We start from the raw sequence: 16852 nt of genomic DNA, 5'->3' as shown, positions 1-16852 counted from the left end.
TCCCTGCTTTTCTTCCAAGTAATGTATCAACGTGTTGAGAAATACTGATCTTACCACTCCTGGGAAGATTTTCAGTAGCCTGTCTGCTGCTGCAAGTGCCTTGGGCTTCCCCCCACTCAGACAGTCTTCAAACTCGTACAGCGGCTGCCGCACAGGGTTGGAGTAGGAGATCTTTGCATTGTCCACAAACGTGATCTTCCTGACTCCCCAGCCCTAAACAAGAAAGGAGTTCAAATAATGGCAAGTGCATTAGCCTTAGATAAATACTTTTGAGTAATGCCAGACACTAAAGAGTCTGGTCCATTTTTTTCTAGAAAGATCAAGCTATGAAAGCTTTTGAATCTTGTACTTGCACAGAAATCAAGGAACAGAAAATATGGTCTGTCCAAATATATCATTTAACAGTAATCCCTCAAAACCCTACTGAATTCAGTGGGATGTGGTGAACATCCCTAAAAGTAATTATCAGCAGTTAGTTACTAAGTGCTTCACTGTGAATTTGATCATAGAATCATAGAATCAACTGGGTTGGAAAAGGACCTCTGAGATCAAATCCAACCCTTGATCCAACACCTCCGTGGTTCCCAGACCATGGCACTGATGCCACATCCAGTCTCATCTTAAAAATCTCCAGGGATGAAGAATCCACCACTTCCCTGGGCAGCCAGGAATCTGCCTCTTCTCCGCCATGTGGAGTTCCCAGCAGACATTAGGCAGGTTGAAGTTGCCCACAAGAACAAGGGCTGGCGATTTTGAGACATCTGCCAGCTGCTTGTAGAATAATTCATCACCCTCATCACCCTGGTTGGGTGGTCTAGAACAGACTCCCACCAGGATATCAGCCTGGTTGGCCTTCCCCCTGATTCTGATCCACAGGCACTCAATCTTATTGTTACTGACTTCAAGTTCTACAGAGTCAAGGGACTCTCTAACATACAGAGCCACCCCTTCACCTCTCCTACCCTGCCTGTCCCTTCTGAAGAGCTTGTAGCCACCCATGGCAGCACTCCAGTCATGCCAGTCATCCCCACACGTTTCTGTGATGGCGACATCACAGCTGTCCTGCTGCCCGATGGCTTCCAGCTCCTCCTGTTTGCTACCCACACTGCATATTTACAGCTCATTAAAATTAATGAGAATTTCTTCTTCCATCTTTTTTAATGTAAATTCAAAACAAGTAATATTCTTCCACCGTTCTCTGATTTTCTACTATTCTACTATTAGCAGAACTTATTGGCTACAGATCTTATCTCTTCTCTGCAATTTATAGTACCAACTAATTATGCATTATGTGTATTTTATGAACAGGAATACAACTTTTCTCTTACATGTCATGGCACCTGGACAAAAAAAAAAGAAATACAGAATTTATAAGAAACAGCAGGTTATTTTTAAGATTAACTCAGGACTTACCATCAAGGTCCTTGCAACACTGCAACCCAGTGTACCAGCTCCTAGCAGCAGACACTTGGCAGACACAATCTTTTCCAAATCCAGAGTAGGCACCAAACGCCAGCACATCAATTTCAAATTAAGATCCACGGATGATTCTGCTAACCTAGACCATGAAATAAATAGCAACACGCTTCTGAATGCTCTTGTGTTTCTCCAACAAAGCAATTACTTGTTTTTCAACTGAAGAAGTTCAAGACTTACTTTTTAAAGGAGAGAAAGAATTCAGTGATTTAACACATAGGCAATTATGATAAACAAAGTCTCCCAAGCATATTTCTACCTAATAATAAGGTGCATGGCAAAGACAGTGGAAAAACGTTTTTTATGCTCCTTGTTCACTCATGACACACGCAAAACATGCAAAAAGAAGATGCCAAAAATCATTCTAAATAAATATACACACAGCTCCTGATACTCAATTTCCTTGGAACCTCTTATTGTAACCAACGTGTTGGCCCAATAATATTCCTAGAAAAGCTGTGACTGCACTGCTTAAAAACAGAAGAGTAAATCACTACTGAAGAAACAGTAGAAAGACAGTGGAATTTTAAAAGAAATAACTTGTAGGTATTTGAAAAGATGGTTATTAACCAGGAAATTTTGCTAGGAAAATGTTCTCTTTCAAAAGTCTGTATATACCGAAAAGGTGTCAGCTGGCCACTCTGGACTAGCTGTACAAATCTACTAAAGCCACATACTTCCTTTGGAATTGGAACAGGTCTCTAAGAGCTTCTGAAAAAGGGAACAATCCAAAATTAAAATTTTAGTAACAAAACCGATGCAAGCATGAAAATAAAACCAGTGTCTCAGACGAGATTCCTGTTAAGATCATTTGTCCATCCACTATTTTTTCTTTTTTAAATTAGTTTCCTGTATCCAGTTACACCTGCCCTTAACATGAAATATTACACTTACCCCCCTAACGAATCTGGTCAGTTCTTTGTGAAAGTTTTAGAAGGAAAATGAGGTAGGTAACCCATGTTCAAGCTAGTGTTGGATTTTTACATTCATCAGAACACAGGGTGTTAAAACTCTCATCAATCAAGTCATCACAGCTCTCAGATTGCTAAAAGTTTCATTCCCTTATACATCAATATAAAAAATTTTGCAGTATCCACTAAATTATTTGTTCAACATGGTTTGAAGATGGGAACTGTCAAGGCTGGCATAATACCAACATCCTCTGTGGGAAATAACAGAAGTGAGCATGCATAAAGAAGTTACATTTACCTATAATTAAGAGTCCTGAGATGAACTTTCTCAAAGGAAGTATGATGTGGGGGAGCCCAGCTGGCTCTGGGCTCTGTAAGCTGAAATACCGAAGATGGAATACTTACACCTGGCACAGGTTCAACCACGGACAGTAAGGACTGTGACACAGAATGGGTTTCCTGTCAGAATACTGACCTATTGTATTCAGATGTGTGGCTATGTCTAATCATGAATTGTTATGCTAGTGGTAAACCAATGGTGCGTATACATGTGTCACCTAGAACGGTATAAAGTAGCTACAATGCTGTAATAAAGGGAGCTGGTATCCTGAAACCATGTTGTGTACCACCCCAACCCACGACAGTATGAACATACCGAGAATTGCCACAATTGCAAGACAAAAACGGCTTTGCTTGATGGTTAAAATGTTAACCTGAATCATTAGATCAGCACACTCCTACACTGTTTCCAAGCCAAGAACACAGATGCAGTTAGTGAAAGCAGATGAGCCAACAGGCTCTGTAACATAACTCTTCTCAATCCATTATGTGCAGAATGATAAAAATCACTGAAGTCATCTTTCCTGAGCTCTTTCCTGTCACACTCTAACACAAAGGCTGAACTTTTCTCCATGCTTATCATCATTAACAACCTGCAGGTTATAGAATTCAGTGAAACCACAGGCCTGTAACACTATGGCCTACATTCCACTCAGTTCTAAATACAATGCGTTTGAAATTTTAAGCTAAAGTAATGGTAAAAATTTCTGCTACAGGCAGTGCACTGTTCCATTAAGGTTCTTCTCTCCAAAAGGACTGCCAAAACAATATGCAGCATATACGTTACTGTATATTCTTACCTAAGAGACAGATACTCTTTGCTTTTCACACTTCAACTTGTTATGGATTGAGCCCAAGTACAGAAAACTATTGGAATTTAAAAGATAAAACCCAAACCTTTTTGGATCCATGCATTCACTGAGATTCACCATCCTTGGACCCATGCCTCCCTTTTGGTTTTTCTCCCATCCAACAGCTTTTGGACAATCTGTTTGACACATGAAGAGAAAAAAAAAGAAAAAAAACAAAAGAAAGAATTAAAGCCTTAATATCACAGGATAGAAAAAAGAAATTTTGTTGAATTTAACACTGTTGGAAAAACACTAATTCTAAACTTTAAGTAAGTAATCTGTATTCTTAACCACCTAGTGCATGTTGCTACACAAATATTGCTGATTTACATCAACTGAAAACATTGATTCTCAGAGATGTGCTTTGCTCTCAGGTGTCCCATGTGCTGCTCTTGCCTGTTCAGCTTGCTTCAAACCTAAAAGAGACAGCATCATTCCCCACCAAGCCTCCAGATCTTTAATGTCATGCTCAGTAAATTCATAAATCAGAACTGAGTAAATGTTGCCAAGTTCAATCATTCCTTCATGTTCCTTAGACACTATCTGTGAATTCAGAGAATTATATATCCTAAATATATATAATTAAACAATACATAACAATGATATATACAAAGCATTCAGAACTTTTTGGATGAGGCACAGAAATGTTGTGATACTGTCCTTTAAGTCTGAAATTATGCTTTAACATTACAAATGTATTGTTCTAAAATACATCTAGATATGTCACTATGGGATTAAAGAAAGAGTTTCACTCTGCTCCAGGCTTTTACCATTTTAGCAATATATAGGAAGTTTGCATCATATAAATTCACTATTATATGCATTTTTTCTACCTGAGGAACTGTGTACAAATATAACAAGAAAAAACTGATTGCCTGGGCTTTTTATATTTCATATGATATCAGGAGAACTTTTCCTGTTTTTAAATCAGAAACACAATTAAAGTATGAAAAAATTAAAAAAAAAATATGCTCTCTTCTTTCTTTGTTGAAGACGGAACCATTTCCTTTATAGACTTTGACAGAAATTCAAACAATTTAAAATCCCTTTGAAATAATTAGTATAAAGCAATGACTTAGTATTATTACTTTATTTTTCTATCTCTGTGATTGAGGAGGCAGAAAAAAAAATACGAATTTTTTTTAAACTAGATTACCTGGGCCAAGGGGTTTCTCTGGAAGTTTTATTTCAAAGATAATGCTGTGTGTTATGTCCCTCACCCCTTGCATGGTCCTGTCTCTGAAGCAAAGCACTTCAACCGTCTGAAGAACGTTGCCCCTGCCATTAATAAAAAGAGATAATAGAGACAAACATCCAACTTCTTTAATGGAAGAGGGAATTCTTTTAAACAACATTTCATAAAGGTTTAGTCCCTTGCAGATTCTGAGTAAGGCTTTTTCTCAGGCATAGAAATAGAACAGAAATAGAAACAACTCCTTAGCATATGAAAATAATCAGTTTGTTGTGAATGGTTCTATGTAATGACACTGTCAGCCCATCCTCCCTCATATACACAATGCTACTGGACAAACTGTGTATTTAGAGGAACAAAAAGCAGGGAATCACTAGAGCAAATCTCAGGTGACATGATGGACTTTGCTGTGTCACAAGCAAGATCCTCTTAGTTCTCAATATTTTTCCTCCTTATGATTCAAACCCCCAAATCAAACAGTTAGAACTTGAGTGCCTAAAACCCCCTGAATCCCAAGAACGTGCAAAGCTCTCGGCTCTTACACATCCCCGTACACTGGCAGCCCAGAAAACACACCCAACCCTGCATCTCTTCTCCTGAGTGCTTTGGAATGAAATGTGACAGTCAAAACTATGGAAGTGCAGCTTAATTACAATTTTGTTACAGCAACACAAATTTATTTGATACTTTAAATAATACTTCTTTTCCAAAAAACAGTTTAAATTATACTTTTTTCTCCCAAAAACCAGAGCAAAAAACTGTTCTATCTCCCATCTTCTACCTAAAAAAAAAAAATCTACAAGAAAACCTAAGAATATATGATTTTGAGTAGACCTCAAATTGAGGTCTACTATTACTTGACACTAAATGACATAATTCATAGAATACTTTAAACAATATTTGAAGCAGCTAGAGGGTATTGTCAGGGTTTGAAGTATATACTTCCAGGCACATGCATTCATGTGAGGATTAAGATTAACAGGAACTTTTGGCTCACAGAAGTAAAAACCAGATTAATACATAAAATCAGAATCACTCAAGATGAGGCATGTTGAGGGTAAAAGCAAAATCTCAGATGGGTGATACAAGTAATGTGCCATGGGGAGAAAAATGCCTAATTTGGTATCAACCAATAAATTAGCTTTGTGTGAGAGAATAAAATAGATACCAATTGTGGGCTGCCAGGATCAGGAAATTTCTCAGTGGCCATCCTGGATAGTGGGATAAATTACATGGATCATAAACTCCAACTGTCACCTGCAAATAAAATTGATCTGCATGAGAAGTCATCTATTCATACATATATTCAGTTCACAGTAAAAGTTATGTGGTATTTTTAATTTAAAACATTTTATTTTAAACATTTAAAAGTTATCTGGACAGGGAAGGCCTACACACACATTTTGCATATTTACAAATATTTAATATATGGTTACACTAGATTTCAGTCAAGCATTTTCCACAGCTTTGACATTAATTTAGTTTGGGCTCTTTATGGACATTCAATGTTCACTCCAGTAAATGCACCTTCATTACTTTCCTTAAAAACACCATTAGGAGAGAAGCCCATCAACTGAAGTCTTGCTTTCAAACTAAAATTCTGTACTGACTTTGGAATGATCAAAAAGTGAAGGGACACAGGCCAGCAAGACAACAAATCAAAGGAAAACCAGTATAAAAATCACTTGTACAGCCAGCCTTCAAGATGGTACCATTGTGCCCAGCTCAGTACTATAGGCAATTTTCAAACCATTTGAAAATTAAACATTCATAGTTTTTAAAAAGATTTTAAATTCTCATTACCTTTCCCCCTTGGTCTTGAAAGAAAGCATCCCACTTTTTCAACAGAGATATCTTGACAGAATTGTCATGATATTTGATTAAAAAATAAGGCAGGGCTGTAACCCCCTCTTTCTGGCAAAGTTCATCATATGCTTTCTGAAGTGCTTGAATCTGAAAGCAAAAAGACAACTGTGACCAACACTTTTAACCACAGTAACAGAGATAAAAAAATTAAGTTGCTAAAACAGCATTTGTCAATGTAAATTTGAACAGGAGCGTTATTATCATTGCCACAAACTGATCTACCAGTAAGAATCAAACCAAGATAAAAATCTCAACCTGATAGTCACAGTAGCTTTCTAAGACAGTAAATCTGTCCCTTTTTTATTAGGAAAGAAACAGTCTTACTAAATTTATTTTACTAGGTGCATTTTCAGTGTTTAGTTAAAACTCTGTCTTTGGATCATGACTACTAGGTATTTTTACACTATTTACCACTACAGAACTAAGAAAGGTCTTCCAAGTAGTGAAATAAGCATTTTTCACTGAAAAAAACAAAACTGTTTCCCATTGATTACTATTTCATTAAAAAGCCATTCAAGGTTTTGCATTAACTTCTGTCAAAGCAAAAAGGCACATATGGGCATGTTGATTTTTTTGGTTCTTTTACACCATAATATGAAAGAAACTCAAAATTGTTATCTTTTCTCTTTAAAAGAAAATATCCTCACAATTAACTCCTTTTCCTTATCCAATCATGTATTTTATTAACAATTTTGTAATTTTAATGACTTGGCTCTGCCAGGGGATGCCCTTTTAAAAAAGTTTCTTTTATAATCGGTTTCAAACCCATAGCTATATATTCATTAAGCTGTATATAAAAAAATTAACATAACTGCCACTTTAAGAAGTGTTTGCCACATCATTTGCTTCATTGCCTGAATCATTATTGCCTCATCTAAATGAATAAAGGTGAAGTAACGTTAAGCTGAGAGTTTTTATACAGCAACAAAAAAAGAGGTAAACAAAACACCCACCTGGAAATAAGAAAAGTGAAGATTTTAAAAGAAATTACATTCTCAAATTAATTCGGTATGTGCTACAATAATTATGAAGTTTTGCGGTTGACAAAATTTCTTAGTACTACAGACTTCATAACATTCAGCATTCTGAATACCTGATTTAATGAGAACCTCTCACCAAGACACACTGGTTTCTGAATTATATGTATTCCATTGGGAAAGCAGAGAGCAGGGTAACAAAACCAGTAATAGAAGTGATACTTTTTTAAATCCTAGAGGAAAAAAAAAGCAAAATTAGATAATAAAAATATACATGAAACTAAATGATGGTTTGGAATACTAATTATAACTGATGGTTGATGATACTAATCATAGGAAGTACAGTTCTCTTTACCTCACAAGGCACTGTGTCATGACTTTAGAAAACCACAAAAAATACTAGAAAACTTCCCTTCTCTGTATACTTTTTTATTTAAGATTTAAATAAATAACGTGTATACAATCCTTCAGTTTTTATTAAAACTTCTACTTTGTTGAACACGAAACAGTTGCTCTACTTTTGGTAATATGCATAAAGCCACCAGGTAATCTTACAGATTTGTAGAAACTGTATGAGATGGCACCAACATTTTTTAAAGAATACATCCTAAAAGATTTGATAGCTCTACATCAGAGTGGTTTATCAGGTTTTTTTAAAAATGTTTTCAGACATGTCTTCAGAGAGTGATCCTGGTGACATTGATATGGTAACAGTAACACAGCATTTCGCCTTAAAAAAACCACTTCATCATTTCCACTACAATGCTCTAAATATGAGATACATTATCTCTACTCACTGCAAACGTCAGCAGCAGGAACCTGTTCAAGAGCATGGGGTTTTCAAGAGCAGCTCCAGATTTTATTGATTCCCATATCTGTCATTGATTGACAGGAAGGAACAGAAAGGGCAGAAAAACAAAGCAACAAGAGAGCATGAGAACAGCTGCAAGAGCTTTAATTCTTCAGGCTACCTTTAAAGTCTGGAAATTACCACTCCCAGTAATACACTGTGATCCTTTCCTAACTGATCTCATCCACACTGTCATCTGTGCTACAAGGATCTTAAAGGTAAGACACAGGAACACAAAAAATTCAGTCTTCAGTGAAGATATGCATGAAAATTTTGCTACTCAATGCCAGCATACAGATAATCAATTGAATTAAAGGAATCAAGGGTTGGTCAAAGTGAAGTGTCTCAAACAGTAAAAGACTGCCTTAAGTTTGACTTTCACTTCTTACCAAGCCATGACATTAAATATTTCAGTCTTCTTGCTGTTCTGGAGCTTCTCCATCCCTTTGTCACAGAGATATATTGCAGTAATCCAGTGTTTAAACCAGGTACTTTTAGTTTCTGGATGTCAAGACAAACTGGCAACTCCTGTTTAGCTTAAAATGCAGCCTAGTAGAACACCAAATCAAGTTCTCAAAGTATAATTAGTTACTTTCTACTCTCTTGTAAAGAACAATAAAAAGCAAACATCAAACTATTTCTACCAGAATAAGTTAGACCTTGAGGCTTCCTATATGGGTATCTCCAATACTTGGAGCAGAGACCGTAAGGCACTTCAACTGGTAGAAAGGATTTGGAAACAACTGGTGATTTGATTTTTAGACTCACCTCATTTGCTTCTTTTTCCAGAAGTGATTTCTTATCACAGGATTTGAAAGTCTCAAAAGTGTTGGTATTATACAATGTTCCAAAAGCAGGACAGCAACGTGCTGGTATCGAAGCACTCCTGAATAAAAGAAGGAACCCCCTGGGAACCGGATAAACCTTTAACACGATCAGAGATAGTAGCAGTAGCTTCCTATGGTGTAAGCTTGCCCTGAACTTATCAAGTGATGAGGCACAGTAACACAAGTAAACAACACCTCTAATAAAAACAATTTTGTGATCATAATGCTTTATAGAATACCGACTGGTTACAAATACACCTCTCCATTATGACCTCAAAAACAGATAAAGCATCTGTATTGTCTCTAAGCAAGGTGACAGTAAAACACAGATTGAAGATTTAAAAATTCTGTTCAAATATAAGCTATCCATGACAAATGTGATTTTCACTCAGAAAAAAAATTTAGACTAAACTTAGACCTCAGTATTATATTCACATAAAGAGTTACTCAGTTAAAATTTTATGTTTTAAATATGTCCCAATGGAAGCCTAAAGCAGACCAAAGATTAAGTGGAAAAACTGCTGCTTGCAAATACAAGGGGATTTTTTGAAATAAATTAGGTAAAACCCTGCAATATTCCTTTATTTATAGATCTGACCAATTTCATTGACTCCTTTTTAACATTGTTCTCCCAAACTGATATGTTTCTGGCCACTGCTAAAACTTAAATACAGCAAATGTTTAAGTTACATCATAAATACACATGATGTAGTTTCCAAAAACTTTTAAAGCTAAAAGGCACTTCTTCATGACCACCTAAATTGATTACATATGGTACAGAAAATAACTCTAGTAGAAGGAATAATTAAACCCTACATAAGTGGACCTTTCATAATTTTGTTTCTGTCCTAACGGTTGGGAGCTCAAACACCATGGTATCATCCCTTTTTTCCTAACCTGAAATTCCTGTTCCCAATGTCACAGCTGTCTTCCAATTGCACTTTGCTGCATAAGCTTTCAGCCTTGTACCTAAATGTTCTTACAAGAATTAATGGGATAATATCTCCTAGGGAATTAGCTCAAAATGCACAAAGCCACACCAGGCTCCAAACGCCCTCACCAAGCAAGGCACGCTGTGATTTACAACTCTATAATCCAACACTTCAAAACAAACAAAACACTAACTCTGAACACATGTGTTCCTATGCTAATTATACTAACTTAGGCATTTGCTGGAAATTAAAACCACATCGAAAAGATATTTTCCTTCTCATCTTGTTTTTGCTCTGTACACTGAGCAGCTTTGATTTACCTTTCACTTTGGGGTGAAGGCAAAACTACAAAATTCCGCTCAGAAATGTTAAATATTTTGGAAAAGACTGCAATGTAACACCAAGGATAGTAAAAACTATTTTGAGATTCTGATTGCAATGATGAATCCTCAGTAACCAAAGATCTAAGGAAACATTTGAAATCAGATGACTGAAATAGCCTTCTTTACACAGAAAAACTGAAGAAATGGGAAAAATGGTACTTTATAAACAAACATTGAGTGAATTAGAGACTTACCAGCATATTTTAAACTTGGCCCTTCAGATGAATATACTACTTCAGACACAAGGAGCTAGTGTTTGCAACTCAAAGCAGTCTTTCCACTGGTATAAAGTTAATGAAAAGGTATATTTATTCTCATGTAGAGTTTGTCCAAGTGATATTATATACCTACGTGTAACTGTTATGCAAGGAAAGTGTCTTCACGCAGGAATTATGGTAAATCACAGTAGGTACTTACATATCAAAGGCACTAAACTCCAATGTCAAGCGAGCTGGCAAGCCCAAAGGATCACCTGGACAAAAAGCAGTAAGATGCTTCTTTTAAACTGAAATACATAGATGAATTATCCTTTTTTTGTTAACCTAAGTTATAAATTACCCATAGACACAAGAATTCACAGCTCACTCAGCCATATTTTCTAATGTTTCAGCCAAACACCTAAAATATGTTACACAAATACTTAGAAGACTATGACAGGAGAACTGCTAAGGAAGATGTTCAGTCTTCACCTACCATTGTAGTAGTATCCTTTGATAACTTTGGGGGTCTCATCCAGTCGGTATTCATTGAGTTTCTTCTGGGTTAGTTCATGCCAGAATCCTGCATCCAAGGCACTACTGAAGGGAGCAAACTGCAGCTTTGAGATTCCAGGATCTACAGGATGGTGTACCTCACCACTGGCAGTGGCCATAATTTTAGATGATGATCACTGTTAAACAGAATTCTGTAAAAGCAGGTATGTCTGATAAGTATATACACAATAGATCATTTCACCTATGACTACTCACAGCTACTTTTTTATCATTTTGGTGGATTAAAGTGAAGAATGCCTGTGATTATCTAAGATAAGCATAAATGCTACAAAACCAAGGATTTGTTACACATTAAAACTAAGATTTTAAAATATTAGTTTTAAAACTCCTCACAAAGACATGAACATAAGCTCATATCCCTCTCACAGCACATCCATCTGCCAACCCAGCAACTGCTGTTTTCCAAGTCCAGAAGGGAAGTCAACAGCTATTGATTCCAGTTTTGTTCCAATGCTCATCAAATCAACCACCTGAACTCAAATGATCTTGAAACGATTCCTTCAACTAAATGTTTTTTAAGACTATTTTTTAGCTTGCATAATGCAATCCTATGCAATTGCCTTTTATTACTGATGCTTCACAATACCCGTCACCTTTTACATGAACCAATGGTAGGATTTTAAAGCAGGAAAGTCAAAATAAGGTTCCCAACACAGCTGTGTTCTCTGGCACCAATCTGAACAGATAACTAGAGTTTTGCTGTATTGAAGCTTGGATTGAATTGAACCGCTCCAAGTTTGCTGTCCTGTGAAGTCACTTTTGCAAAAAGGAACTGAGCTTATAAGCTTTTCTTTCACTCTCTTTGGAACAGGGGGAAAGGAACAAGTGGTGGGTTTAATTTCTTAATAACTGTCAAATATCCAACTTTGAGTCAAAGGCAGTTATGCTTTTCCTTACATAACACTTCCTTAAACAGTCTTCAGTGTAATCCAGCTATGCTTTTTATGTTTAATTTATCCAGCTTAGCTTCTCCTTTTACTGTAACTGCTTTACTTGCTGCTAAGTTGTGGACTGTAGTTTTTTGGGAGTAGGTTTGAGGTTTTCCATATCTTTCATGGTGGAAGCTACACGTTTCAGTTCTGTCATGATGTCTTCCTGTAATCAGCATATTGCAAATACACCATTTCGTCTTTCCCCTCCACCACCTTTTTCTTACATTCCCTTAATTTTTAGCAGCAGCTGGAATTCATGGCAGTGTGAACTTTGATAGCTTATCCCTTTTTATTAACACAAAAAAAATCAGTTTCTTGAAACTTTGCAAGTCCTAGAAATGTAAACATCACAACTAACCGCATGGAATTTTCTCACTATTTTTATAAACTCCTTTTTCTGTGAGTGTAAGAAGTAACATAAATTAGCAAACATTTACTACTACATAGCTGTTAAGCCCTAATAATTTTTTTTGCAACTGTATGTCACTGAAAGCTTATCATAAAACAGGTAAACAATCATTTGTCATACAGACGTTAGCAATAAGAGTCAGATTACAAGGTGCTTGATGTCAAGGCTTCCATACCAAAACCTTTAATTCAAAGGTTCCCTACCCCCTTTTTTTTTCTGAAACAAGTTGTCACGTTCCTTGCCAGACAAGCTCTATTGTAACTAAAAGTTCTAGATTTCCTTCAAGCCTTTTTTCAACTTTTCAAACAGGTAATGTTTTCATTTAGCTTTTCCCCCCATTATTACATGACACACCCAAGACTAAAGTGTCCTGTCAAGCATTTTACAGGACCGAGAAACCAGTGACAGTACCTATATGTTCATGAGTAACACACACTGAAAATACCAGCCTAAAAGCATCCACTTGGAATGAATTTTAACACCCTCCTTATTTTCTTTATTACAGCAGTAAAGAGTTATTGTGCAACTTAAGGAACACAAACAGGGGACCTCACTATGCAAATGCACTTGCAAATACACATGCAAACAGAGGAGCACATGCAATCACCCTTGATGTACTGACTCTTGAAAATCTTATTTAATGTATTTTGATATAAACATTCACTTACATGCATTCTTAATGCAATATCAGCAAACCAAGGTACATTTGTGCAACAAATTTTAGAAGACTGAAGATGAAACGTATACATTTTGTAAAGGCTGCATGTAGAAATTCACACGCAGCCTCTGAAGGTAAGAAGTGACTAGGAAAATATAATAAATAAAGAGAAGTAGAAAAAACATATCCAAAACTTTCTATGTGGAACAAACCCTGAATTACAAAAGGGTCCAGTCAAAAATTGTGCTTGAAATGCAAAGGTTTGCCAGTATGCCTTAGATATCCTGCCAGTCACGGAATTTGGGAGTATTTAACCTGAAATACAGATGCACTATCACCAGTCTAATTTCTAGCACTTGCTCTTAAACGGGCAGACATTTAAAACTGATCTCATGGAATAGCATATTAAGTGAAAAACACAGCAGGGTTTTTACTAATATTGGTCTTTCCCTTGACAGATATAATTAATCTGTTGTAACAGTCTGATTAGCAGTTTACCACCATTCAAAACTATCATGAAATTACAGGTCCCCTAACATGTGTAGGTTTTTCTACAAAACGTTTTACTCAGCAGCTCAGAGATGGGTATGTCAACAGTACCTGAGCAAAGAGATCACTATTGCCTGAATTATTCTCCGAAGAGTAAGAAATTGTCAGAGAAGCTGCTTCTGGGCTCATGCCCGTTTTCAAGCCCATTCTTGGGACAAAGAACTCTCCCCGTGCCAAAGGCCATCACGGACACACAAAAAGGCCGCATTGGCAACGGCGCCCCCCGTCCCGCCAGCCCCCCGAGCGAGTGCGGTCCCCCCGGCAGGGCCCGGCCCCGCATACGGCGCGCCCGCAGCCCCAGCTCCCGCCAGGGAGCCCCCTGCGGCCTCGGGACACCCCGGCCTGCAGGGGCGCGGCAGCCGCGAGCTGGCGGGACCTCAGGCGGGCGCGGTGCAGAGCGGGGCCGGTGCGGCGACAGAGCCGGGACCGGTGCCGGCACCCGGGGGGCGGCGCACAGGACTCAGTGCCGGGCCCGGTGCCGGTACCCGGGGGTGTCCCGCAGCACTCAGTGCCGGGCCCGGTGTAGGCACCCGGTGCTAGTTCACAGCGCTCCGTGCCGGTCCCGGTGCCGGTCCCCGGGGTCCCGCAACACTCAGTGCCGAGATCAGTGCCGGTCCCAGTGCTGGTCCCCGGGGTCCCGCAGCACTCAATGCCGGGCCCGATCCCGATACCTGGGGGGGTCCCGCAGCGCTCCGTGCCAGTCCCAGTGCCGGTCCCAGTGCCGGTATCCGGGGTCTCGCAGCGCTCCGTGCCGGTCCCAGTGCCGGTACCCGGTGCCGGCTCACAGCACTCCGTGCTGGTACCGGTGCCGGTCCCGGGGTCCCGCAGCGCTCAGCACCGGCCCCCCCGCGATCCCCTCACTGCTCGCTCCGCACCTCCCGCATCGCCGACCGGCTCCGCCGAGTGACGTCACCCCGCCGCGCGCACGTGATGCGGCGGCCGGCGCGGAGCGGTGACGTCAGCGGGCGCGCTCTGCCTGCGACGGGGCGGGGCGGGAGAGGCGGAGAAAGGGGAGGGGATGGATGGATGGATGGATGGATGGATGGATGGATGGATGGATGGATGGATGGATGGATGGATGGATGGATGGATGGATGGATGGATGGATGGATGGATGGATGGATGGATGGATGGATGGATGGATGGATGGATGGATGGATGGATGGATGGCGGTGTGAGGTACTGTGGGATGGGAGGGGAGTCAAATCCTCCTGAAAGATTCACAGCTACAAGTGGGAAGGAGAAGGGTACACGTGCCAAACCAAGGAAAATCACAATCATATATATGGAGAAAAAATTGCCCAGCGTGGCTGGGTAAATACTGGAATAGGTTTCCAAAGAGGCTTTGTAGTCTCCATCCTTGGGGACTTGACTGCACAGGCTCTGAGCTGACTTTGATGTTTGCTCAGCTTTGAGCCCGAGGTTGGTCTGTATGGCACCCAAAAGTGTCTTCCAGCCTGAAGCTTTTCATGAGCTTATATTGACTTTTTTGCAGCTCTAGAGTACAAAACAAAGCATGTTTTCCACAAAACAAGCATTACCTCTTTATATAGCTTATGATATTTACCTGTAAGGAAAACAAAAATTGCCAGAGCTGCTTGTTTTTTTGGGAGAGGACACAATACTGGAGTAATATCCATATTGCAGAAACTGCTCCCAAAATGAGGAGTAAGCCTCAGAGGAAAAACCATCATTTAAGCATGGGCAAGGTCACATAATGACAATTGGTCAGACAGCTTCAGGGGAATATTTTCAGTGCTGCTAGTTATGCAAATTTAGACTTGATGTTTGGATAGAGAACCTTGTTGTGGAGCATGGGCCGAACAGACTTTTCAGGAATTTCACAAATAAAATAAATTGAAAAAGAAACTTGGAAGTTTATTCTACATGCTATACCTTGTATCCAACTGCATTACATCAGTAAAATTCTACAATTCCTCATTTCACTCATTTTGTTGGTATTGGTAAATCCTCTACTCTATTGGACACTTATAACACAGTCCTGCAGTTTATTTCCTCAAGGCTGGAAAAGATTTTATTTTATTACTTTTTGGTCTCTATATTCTCTTTTTACATGACATTTAAAGGGAATATTGATGACATCCCATCAAAATAGCTGAAATGTTGTTCCCAGTCTGCACAGATCTATAACCTAGCTTGGATTCACAGTTTTTGAGCAGTTCCAATTTCGTAATGTGGTTTGTGCTGCCAGCATTTAACACAGGTCATAAGAAATGAGAAATACAGGTCATAAGAAATACAGGGCAGAGGGACACAAGGAACTGTTGTACCTGAAATCAGACTCCAGGAGTTAGATTTCTGCACAGCAGTTGTAGAAATTATGCAGATCTAGGGATTCTTTATATTTAGTGAGGAAGAAATTAGTTGCCAGGTAGGATACTGAGTCCAGTTCCCAGGTCTGGCTGTGTTGTTTTTGAAGGCTAAGTTATGTCATGTCTGATGACAGCAAAAGACATTTGATTTTATTCAAGGCCATCAATTTAATGACTCAGTAGGGATTCATTTTAGTGACAGTACCAATACATAGCAGTGGGTACTATGGAGTCCTTATCTTTGCAGACAAACCCAAATGATAAGGGATACAAATACAGTTAAAAATAGCAACATTGTTAAACTTACCAGATGACCCATATGTTTTTAACCACTACCACACATAAATGTACATCCCTTGTACTTTTTAACTGGTGGAGATCACAAATGCAATTTTGTAGTAGCCTGGTATGTGAACTCATGCGTCTGTGCAGGTGTAAAATGTACACCTCACCTTTGACTTTTTTTCCTGTTTCTATTTTACACTCTAATATGACAGTGGAGAAATAATTTATTTTGGTGTCAGGTATGTAGCATTTTTTAAGATAATTTTGAACTTAATATCAGGAATGTAAACTTATTTTCAGGAGTTATTT

General features: G+C 38.7%; 1 protein-coding gene across 7 annotated transcripts in view; it reads right to left on the bottom strand.

The window, feature by feature from the left end:
- Positions 1 to 14786, bottom strand: part of ATG7 (autophagy related 7) — a 107754-nt gene extending 92968 nt beyond the window's left edge. For 2 of the 7 annotated variants that reach the window (XM_050328270.1, XM_050328269.1), the window contains exons 1-12: positions 14597 to 14786; positions 11298 to 11508; positions 11022 to 11076; positions 9231 to 9369; positions 8410 to 8487; positions 7729 to 7845; positions 6573 to 6722; positions 5938 to 6026; positions 4734 to 4855; positions 3624 to 3714; positions 1414 to 1558; positions 55 to 213 (exon numbers count right to left, since the gene is read on the bottom strand). In XM_050328270.1, coding sequence (XP_050184227.1) covers positions 55 to 213; positions 1414 to 1558; positions 3624 to 3714; positions 4734 to 4855; positions 5938 to 6026; positions 6573 to 6722; positions 7729 to 7845; positions 8410 to 8487; positions 9231 to 9369; positions 11022 to 11076; positions 11298 to 11475 — 1323 coding nt within the window. In that variant the 5' untranslated portion in view covers positions 11476 to 11508; positions 14597 to 14786. The remainder of the gene's footprint in view (positions 1 to 54; positions 214 to 1413; positions 1559 to 3623; positions 3715 to 4733; positions 4856 to 5937; positions 6027 to 6572; positions 6723 to 7728; positions 7846 to 8409; positions 8488 to 9230; positions 9370 to 11021; positions 11077 to 11297; positions 11509 to 14596) is intronic. The other 5 variants (XR_007630383.1, XR_007630381.1, XR_007630382.1 and 2 more) reach the window with 5 other exon arrangements.
- Between the last annotated feature and the right edge of the window lie 2066 nt (positions 14787 to 16852).

Source organism: Myiozetetes cayanensis, unplaced genomic scaffold, assembly GCF_022539395.1.
Source record: "Myiozetetes cayanensis isolate MyiCay16 unplaced genomic scaffold, myiCay2020 scf39, whole genome shotgun sequence".
Taxonomy (NCBI): Eukaryota; Metazoa; Chordata; class Aves; order Passeriformes; family Tyrannidae; genus Myiozetetes; species Myiozetetes cayanensis.
This window is presented reverse-complemented; position numbering and strand designations above follow the sequence as displayed.